At 41.7% G+C, this 9,907-nt stretch overlaps 1 protein-coding gene across 1 annotated transcript in view; it reads right to left on the reverse strand.

Annotated features, from left to right (window-relative positions):
• Positions 1-241: 241 nt before the first annotated feature.
• The window catches only part of cdca2 (cell division cycle associated 2), a 28,147-nt gene continuing 18,481 nt past the window's right edge, over positions 242-9,907 (reverse strand). The window contains exons 5-11 of the mRNA XM_037680718.1: positions 8,732-8,858; positions 7,957-8,276; positions 7,658-7,709; positions 5,869-5,943; positions 3,943-4,034; positions 1,248-1,407; positions 242-1,161 (exon numbers count right to left, since the gene is read on the reverse strand). Of these exons, the coding sequence (XP_037536646.1) occupies positions 242-1,161; positions 1,248-1,407; positions 3,943-4,034; positions 5,869-5,943; positions 7,658-7,709; positions 7,957-8,276; positions 8,732-8,858 (1,746 nt within the window). The remainder of the gene's footprint in view (positions 1,162-1,247; positions 1,408-3,942; positions 4,035-5,868; positions 5,944-7,657; positions 7,710-7,956; positions 8,277-8,731; positions 8,859-9,907) is intronic.

Below are 9,907 nucleotides of genomic sequence, written 5' to 3' on the forward strand. Positions count from 1 at the left end.
ACAAGGACTGTGATTACAAGCTGAGTGGGTTTTATTGATCAGAAGCTGGTCAGCAGAGATGATTGGGCTCTCAGTGTATTGACTAGTTTGGTTACCATGTGGTGGTGGTGGTGGGTGGGGGGGATTAATAGAAAGTAGTGGTCGGCTCCAATTTTTCACGAGGAACAAAAGCACGGATGTAAAATGATCAGTCTCTTTGGAAATAAAATCTAGTAAAACAGTCTGAGGGTGTGAGAAATGATTAGTTCTCTCCCGCTGCTCTCAGTCCATCCAGCGAGGCGTCTTGTGTTTCCTCATGAAGAGGAGGCTGGACAGGCAGAGCGGCACTGAGCCGCCGGTGGCGGGTCTTCCTGCGAGCCTCTTTAACGGAGTCTGGGGAGACGTGGGGCAGCCAGGCCAGTCCTGCCATGCTGCCGCTCTGCTCCGAGCTGTGCTGGTTCCTCAGGCTGCGTCGGACCGAGCGCTGCCCTCTTCTGGCAGCAGGTTTGAAAACATCTTCAACGTTAAAGTCAGACTGCCACGGGGCCAGGTGTACAAAGGTAAAGGCTCCGCCCACCTCCTCCTGGCTGTCAGAGCTCCACTTGTTCTCGGGCTGACCCTCTGCTCGCGCTCTCAGTCCATTTTCCTCCACATCACAGCTGCTCTGGTGCTCCTCTGGACACTTCTGAGGCTCATGTAGGGCTGAGCTCCTTCGGCCTCGTTTGGCTCTTTTCTGCTTTAGCTCTGTGGTGCTGGGCTCTTCAGCTGAGGGTGGGCAGTAAGAGGTGGATGCATGCAGACATGTACGATCTTCTGTTCCTGCATCAGTACAGGAAGTAGCTGCAGGAGTCTGAGCATCAAGTTCCTCAGTGCCAGCCTGTGGAGCTTCACTGGACTCTGACGTGGTTCCTGCTGAAAACTCAGAGCTAGAAGAAGTCTGATCTTCAAAAAGCTGCTCCATCTGTCCTGCCTGGTCCTGAGCCTCCTGGCTGTCAGGAACACTCACCTTCCTCCGTCTTCTTCTGACTGTTGACCTCAGCAGCCTGCTGTCCTCTTGTCCAGAGTAGGGAGAGGTCAAGGAATCTTGTGGAGCATTGTCTGTGGCTCTCCTCACAACAAAACCATCGTCTGCTTCAGTGTTACTCACCACATCAGAGACCGTGAGGGGCTCTTGACTTGGAGCTGTTCAAAATGAGAACAAAACAGTTAGGAAGTAAAAACAGATTGAAGTCAACAAGAGTGAGTTTATGTGTGTGTGGAGATGTTACTTGTGCAGCGCTGAGGAGTGGGCTGTGCTGCAGGGGTCAGGCTGCTGAGGGACTGCCTCTCTCTGATGGGGCTCAGACTGGGGTTCTTGGAGGCGTACTCCCGGGAGCCGTACAGAGAACGGTCCACATCTTTGTCCCAGCGACGGGCTGCTGAGGCCTTCTGCAGAACAACGTCACACAAGTTACCATGAAACTTTCTGTTGGGTGGACAGAAACTGTGCTGTGGGAGGAACGGCTCGTTTCTGTATCTCTAGACTACATGTGTCAAACTCAAGGCCCGGGGGCCAAATGCGGCCCTCGTTAACATCTTATCTGGCCCCCAAGATGATATGTGAAACGTAAAATTCTTCTATCTCTTGAATTTTTTTTCAGTAATCTTTGATTATGATGACAGAAGCACAACAGAGAACAACAAATGAGACCAATCAAACTCTGACTAAGAAAAGATGTTGGGCATCTGATTTGAGTTAATTTAATTTCTGAAATTGGCCCTTAGTTTGAAAAAGGTTTTAATTTTGGCCCCCTTTTGTAAGAGAGTTTGACACCCCTGCTCTAGATTAATGTCAAAGACTGAGATTATACTCAGCAGTTGGTTTTATACTCAACAAGTACAAAAAAAAAAAAAGGTTTAACAAACTTAAACTCCAAAACAGCAAGAGACACCCACAGCAGAGTTTCTGATTCCACTGACACTGATCCTCCTCCTGTCTTTATTACGGTAGTTTCTGATTTTATTTTTTACTCCCAATGTGCTGCAGCAACAAGCTTCTTTCTACATCTATGTTCTGTCTCCCAGCAACCAGCACTGAACTTGTGAGCAGTCTGTGCGAGGGCAGCTTTAAACCCACTGCATGCACATGAGGAGGCTGAACACAAAGTTCAGTCCAAATATGTCGAAAAAAGTGGAAAAATCCATGAACACGCTTCGCCGTATACGTCGCATCTATTACGCATCAGCGGTGACGCATCACGTGACGCGTCACCGCTGACAACCTGGAAATGTGAGCCAGTGTTGTGCCAAAAATCGATTAGCTGCCAAATGGCGGCCGTGGGAGCGCGCACGGGAGGACTTTAACAAGAATTTAACAAGATTAACACTTAAAAACAATTATTTGTTTGCTAGAAATTATAGCAAACGAGTGTCTCGGTTGAACTTTTATTTAATAAATTCACTTTGACGGTTATATCAGCTGCATTTCAAAAGTCCATACGTGGATGTAAGCGTGTGCACAGGACGAGTCGCTGTCCAAATTCAACAAGATTAACACTTAAAAACATTTTGTTTGCTCAACTTTATAGTAAAGGTGTGCCTCAGACTAACTTTTACTTAATAAAAGGATTTTAACGGTCAAATCAGCTGCATTTCACAAGTAATCGCTGCCTCGGTGCTCTGGGAGCGTGCTGACAGGGAGGAAATCAGGAAGTAGGAACGCTGTGCATTTCTTCAAAATTTAACAAGATAAGCACCTAAAGCAATTATTTGTTTGCTCGACATTATAGCAAAGGTGTGTCTCGGTTGAACTTCGACTTAATAAATGCACTTTAATGGTCAAATCAGCTGCATGTCACTGGGGCGGTGCAGTGAAATGAAGCTGATTTGAAAGTTGCTCCAGACGAGCTGGATGAAGGTGGCAGTCTATGGCAAGCCGATTGTGTCATTAATAGCCACTTTTACCTATTCCATGATACAACAACATACCGTACCACTCGAGTGCCATCTAGTGGCTGAAAATGGTAGTGATCAATATTTCAGTCAGAATGAATGAAAACAGTCATATCTCAGGCAAAAATTGGTTTATAAATATGGGAAAAAAATCCATGAATAAGTTGCTTCGGTGTATAATTTACAGGGCATGCAAATTATGCAAAAAAACTGTGACTTATAGGGCAAAAAATATGGTACTCTTGTTCTGTCCTGCAGTTAGCTAAGCTAAAACAAAAGCAACCAAATTAACCAAAAACAACAATTAAATAAATAAAGCGTGTGTGTGCATGGTGTTCATAATGAGAGAAGTGATGGACTGTTCATGATCTGGTGCCAGTTTTTATCCAAGTCCTCCACTCAGTGAGGCTTCTGTATGGACACATGAACATTTAATCAGATAATGTGTCTTAAAGGAAAAAAATACTTTTTTTTTTCAGAAGCTGCACGGTGGTACAGTTGGTGGTGCTGCCACCTCTCAATGAGAAGGTCGCCGGTTCAAATCCCAGCCAGGAACCTGTCTGAGTGGAGTTTGCATGTTCTCTCTGTGCATGAGTGGGTTTTCTCCAGGTATTCCAGTTTCCTCCCACAGACCAAAAACATGCATGTTAGACTGATTGGTGACTCTGAATTGTCTCTAGGTGTGAGTGAGAGTGAATGGTTGTTTGTCTGTCCCTGTGATGGACTGGAGACCTGTCCAGGGTGTCCCCCACCTCTCACAGTGACTGCTGGACATGGGCACTAGTGACCCCCACAACCCGACAAGGAAGAAATGGGTAAAGATAATGGATGGATGGATTTTCAGAAACTTTTAATGAGTTTCTGGTTTGAGCACTATTGAAAATTTAATTTACTATCATTTTAGGAAATGCAGTAAAATCTAAAAACTATCATATTTTCTGTTTTCCACATTTCATACTAAAATGAAAAGTTGTGGTGAGAATGTGCAGACATGGAGTCCAGTGACCTGATGCAAAGACACGAGCAGCTCACCTTCATCTTCCCGCAGGCCAACTTGGCTGCAGAGCGTGTTGACCTCTTCACAGGTGTGCTCTCCTCCGGCTGCTGGAAGAACACAAAGTTGACTTCAAGTTACTCTGTCACACAGAGAGGAAGTTTTCAGGTGCAATAAAGTCCAGAAGCAGTGGAATTAAAGAACAGATGAGATGGAGCGTGTTATGACCTCTGCATTATTAAAAAGTCTAACTTGTTTGGTAAATGGATGTTTGTACAAACGAGATGAAGCTGGGACAGTGTGTGGTGATGGCAGACCTTCCTCCTTCTGGAGCAGGAGCGTGCTCGAGGATCACTTTTAGGCTCCTGTTTCGTCTGCAATGAATCAAGTTCACAAGCTTTGTTAAACTGCACAAAACGCTGCAGTACGGGTTTATAAGTAGCAGGTTATACATATTTCATGAGAAAGTGAACTAAACCATTTTTAATTGCTGCAGACCTTTCTTGTTCTCTTGCTGGATCGAGTCGGAGTTGGACTTATATCAGTTGCTTCGGACCGATTCTCGTCTGGCACAGATTTATGCTCATCCATGAAATCCACCTGAGAACGCAGACTGGATCTGGTGTCAAACTCTGAGAGGAAAAAAGAAGCAGCTGTGAAAAACTGCACGACATTTAATAAAGAACACTTTTACTGGTCTATGGTTAATTCCAGGTGATAAATGAACAGGAATGCATTTCATTGTTGTAATCTTTGATTATATTTATTGGTGCAACCAAGCTGGGTTGTGTCACAAACAGACTCAATCAGCAGAAGTATGAATAGACATTTAGAGTCACTACACAATCGTCTTAAGTCTAGAATTAAGTAAACTCACTTCTGTCCATTTTCAATAAACAAATACAAACATTTACTTTACATCGCACATCACACACTCAGAAATGTCTTAGTGATCATTTAATAAAAATGATTAGTTGATTTGGTGAAACTCTTGGTTCAGTAAAGCAGAAAAAGCTGAACGTGTGACGGTCACATGATTCTTGGAGCTGCTTTGTTGTCGCAGGACAATAAAGGGAAAACACCCTTCATCGGTCCACGTTGTGAGCTGCATGACATAAGAAAGAAGCGAGGTACCAACTACAGTTTGGTGTGGGGATGAATCTAGGTGAAAGAAAGGTGACTATCATAAACTGAGTTGCCACGCCAAAATCCAAGATGGCCACCAGCATATGAATTGGTAAACCAGCCACCTCTATCATTTGAGGAAACTTTTTATGCTGGAGAAGATTCTCAGTCATCCAGGACATGATGAATTCAAAAAGCGTTCAATACAAAAATAACTGGACTTTATTTGTAACAGAAGACGTTTCGCTCCTCATCCGAGGAGCTTTTTCAATTCAATGAGCAGAGAATGAGAGATTCAGGTTATAAGGCTGAGTGAGATAAGACACACACACATGTAGATGACAAGTCACACCTGAACAGTAGGGGTTTCTTAAAGTCTTTGTTACTCTAATTCATAGATGAGACCCCTCTGGAAACTCAGGAAACTGTTTACTACCGTAGTTTTTTTATACTGCTTCAAATGAAAGTTTCCTCAGATGATGCAAGTGAATATATAAAAGGTGAATATTGATGAAAAACTAATTGCAAACAGAAACAGTGGTACAATAAAAAATAAGAAAGTAAAATAAATCCTGAAAATGTTTTTTTTTTATAAAAACAAAATGAAAATGGCATGAAACTGTAATAGTAAATTATTTTACTAAATTACTTTTAAAGTTAAAATTAAAGTGAGTCTATTTAATGCAAGTTTTTAAACAAATAGAAGGGCAATTTTAACATAAATGCAAATAAAAACGTTCATCTCAAATTACCGAGACAGAGTTATAAATTAATATTAGTAGCTGGTCAATAAGAGCAGAACAAGGAGTACTAAACAGAAGAGTCATGATGCAGTTTACCTGTCAGGACGTGAGGAACAGGCTCCCACAGAGAAGCCATGTTTACGTTCAACAGCTGGGCACCCAGTGCACACTCTGAAAATACAAGAGGAAAGAATCATCTTCAAGCATCAGCACACGAAGATGGACTGCATCCCAACAGAAAAATAAACTATCAGAGTCACTATTAAAAAAAATTATCAGGTCCTCTGGACCGATTATTTTATGTAGAAACATTTTATCTTTCATCCAAAAGACTTCTTCAGGTGCTGTAACAAACAGAATTATAAACAGCACCTTCTCAGAGTGGATCAACCAGTTTGTTGATGACAAACAGAACCAGCTGATCACATGCTCAAGAAGGACCATCAGCCTAACAATGGATCATTAGCACACTGATGGCTGTTTACTACTCACAGAGGGCTGAGTGATACTAGCAATCACAGCATTGTAAGAGGGGGACAGTTGAACCAGGAGGCCTCCACCCCTGTTTAATGATGGACGATTTCTTTTCACAAAGATGGCCTCCTTTACTCCTCTCTCAAACCATCTTTCCTCTCTGTCCAGGATGTGAACATCTTCATCCCTGAAAGAGTGACCGCTGGCCTGGAGATGAGTGTAGACCGCAGAGTCCTGGCCTGATGATGTTGATCTTCTGTGCTGGGCCATCCTTTTGGCTGGTGGCTGTTTAGTTTCCCCGATGTAAGACTGATCACAGCCCTGACTGATACTGACCAGCATTCATTCAACCTTTATTTATACAGGTTAGTCTCACTGAGACTCGAGGACTCATTTACAAGCAAACACAATATCACTAGGCCTGTCGCAATAAACAATAAATCCATTACTGGTAATCGCACGATAATTTAAAATTATCAACCTCATTTTCATTTATCAGCTTTATCCTTTCTTTGTGTCTCTCTCTTTCTACTGAAGACACTGGATGACAAAAGGCTCAACTTCGGTGTTCTTCACTGACCCCTCCTTTTCTCTTTTCTTTAAAATCCATTTTAACGATCCAAAATCGCGTTTTTGGATCGTTAAAAGCAGCTTAACTGAGAAGCTAAGCTAAGAGCTAAGCTAACAGGCCGACCACAGGGAAAAAACCTCCGTCTTGTCTAAGCTCCAAAATTCATGGTTGAAACCCGTGCCCTCATGTAAAAAGTTGTTTTTATCTGTAAGAAGAAGCTGAGAACTTGTTGACCAATTTTTATTAAAAGCTTTGTGTGAAAAATGCTATGCTAAAGAGCTCAAACCACACCGAGCGTCCGCCATTTTGAGAACCAAAGAAAAACAGCCCATGTCACGTCAAGGGACCTCCCTCCCATTTTTCATAAAGAGACACACTGCTAGCTAACTCACTATCCATCCTTTGGTTCAAATGGTCGTATACTGCCATCCAGTGGTCAAAAAAGGCACTACACTCAAAATTAACCAATATTTCTTCTTAAATCTGACAATTACTAATTATTGTCAAATTTCAAACAATTTTATCGTTTATCGCAATAATTTCTGAGAAAAATTAATCGCCCAGCAAAATATGTTATGGTGACAGGCCTAAACATTACTCATGTGAACAGCTAGCTCTGGCTATCACCAGTAAACTAATTGATCCACTATGAGAAGGTGCCATTTATAAGACTGAGTTTCTTGCAGTTCTTCGGACTGAAGACGTGTTTTGGATAAAAGATGAAACGTTTCAACAAAGAAGAAACCATCCAGAGGACCTGACTTAACTTTGTTGGACTTTTCTACCTGAATCATTGAGCATGGATCAGGAGATCAGAATCAATATAATGTTGTTATGCACCTGAATCGCTTGTCATTGCAGAGTCAAACTCCTCCATTGCAGGAAAAGCAATCTAAGTAGAAAAAACAAAAACAACGTTAGTCCTGACTGGAACATCTAGAGTGTCACATCCTGGTACTTCCAGGAACAGGCAGATTATAAACATCTCTAAAGGTGTTAGCATTATTAAAACCAAGAGGCTCTTCACTGCTGCTTTGCTGCTGTAATTGTTTTTGACACGTGCGGTGTAATCCAGATGCCTCAGGAACACTGATGACAGCATGAGACTCGTCTCGACTGTTACCAGAAGCGTTGCCTACCTTTCCATCCTCACCGTCTGCTTCTTCAGACAGCCTTCTGCGTTTGTGGGGAATCGCTAAAGTAGGAGAGTCGCCAAACTCAGTGGGGCTGTAAAGTTCCAGTTGATGATGTGGTGTGTTGGATTCACTAGTCTGTGGTGTCTTCAGCACGGAGCGCAGCTGTAAGCTCCCACCGGGAGTGGGTGCTCGTGCTGGGGTGCCCCCCTTCTGTAATGGAGTGCTGGGGGGCAAGTTCTTATCAAAAAACTCCGGAGATAAAGGATCTCCAAAGTGAACCTGCTTCTTTTTCTTCACCACAGGTGTCTCGGTAGAGTTAACATCTGCAAGATAAAAAAATAATAATCTTAAATGCACAAATAGTGCTGCTTTATCTTAATGTCAGGGAGAAAGTGAAGACACTTCAGGGATAGGAAAGCACAATAAATGTGATCCGTGTTGAAACAAAACAATTATAACTTTGACTGATTCTACTTTATGCACTTAAACATCAGAAGTGTTCAATTAGTCTCTTCTCGTGTGATGTTGTAGAGAAAAGACAGCTGAAACACACACACCAGCATCAGATATTATACATCTGAGGGTGGTGTGTAAAGAGAAGTTAAAGACTAAAAAGATTCCAAGTTACAATCAGAGAAAGACTCAAATGCATTTGAGCACAAAAACATTTTAACAATAGAATAATTAGGTGCTGCAGACTGGATTACAGTAAAGGTGTAACCCAGTGCACCGAACCTCAAAGGCAAAGCGAAGATAAAAGACAAACTCCTGTGTTTACCTGAAGGTTTAATCTCCAGGTGAGGGGAGACGGGGGAGATGTGAGGGGGACTGGATTGATGCGGTGGCAAAACAGCTGCAGGATCAGAGGCTGGTCGGCTGGGCCTTTGGTGCTGACCGATCGCCTCCTGTGAGGAGAGAATGAAAGAGATGTAAGAAGCTGCACTGCAGCTCACAGAACATGTATGATGCTATTTTAAGACAAATGTATCAGTTTAAATATACACATGAAAATACAATTGAAATCACTCAGTTTGGTTAATGGCTTTTAGGTGACAGAGTGATAAAAAAAAATTTTGTTTCATCACTTTCAAACTCTTACCTTCAACAATATATTTATAGATCAAAGTAAAAATAATATGTTCAAAACAGGATGCTAGAAGAAAGCTTAAAAAAAAAGTTAATTCTATGCAGTTTTCTGATGCGTGTAGAACAAGTGGTTCATCCCTTGAGCTACACGTATGTTTAAATGTCTGAAAGAGAAACAGGATTGTGTTAGGTGGGTTGGTGCACATGCACACACATTTCCTAACTCCCTAAAATATTTTCTAAAGGCCTTTGATTAAATGAGACCATTTAAACAAATATACGAAAAGTTGAGCTAACGATGCAAGAAAAAATAGAGGCATTGCTCAAGACTTTTGCACATTACCATTTAAATGAATTCAGTGTTCGTTAGTAAAAGATAAAACGGTATAATTTAAACCCCAAATCATAATCTGATCATATGTCCGCAGAATGAAATTTTGGGGTGAGTTGGGTTTAATTAGAAGAAAAACATTTGCAAATTCAGATACAACTCGTTTATTATGAAGACAAGATTAAATTCTGATAAATCTTCTACCTAATGTAGGATATGTGGAGCAACAAGACACAATACAGCAAAGTCAATTTCAACTTACGCCGAGCTCAGCCTTTTTCAATACAGCATTATTTTGAAAACAAGTTTTGATAAATGACAAATGACTGCTATGAGAAAAACTGAGTCCCTCTCATCAGCAGCAGACTTCAGTGTGATGAAGGACTGAAGTGACTGATGGCAGTCAACAGGGATGCTTGAAGCGCTCTTTCTGGGATTCATGTGCGCCAAGGTCCTGCTGTCGTCAAATGTATACATTCCTTCATATATCTATCTATATATATATATATATATGTATGTATATATATATATATATAT

The sequence above is a fragment of the Nematolebias whitei genome, chromosome 8 (genome assembly GCF_014905685.2).
Source record: "Nematolebias whitei isolate Nwh7 chromosome 8, NemWhi1, whole genome shotgun sequence".
Taxonomy (NCBI): Eukaryota; Metazoa; Chordata; class Actinopteri; order Cyprinodontiformes; family Rivulidae; genus Nematolebias; species Nematolebias whitei.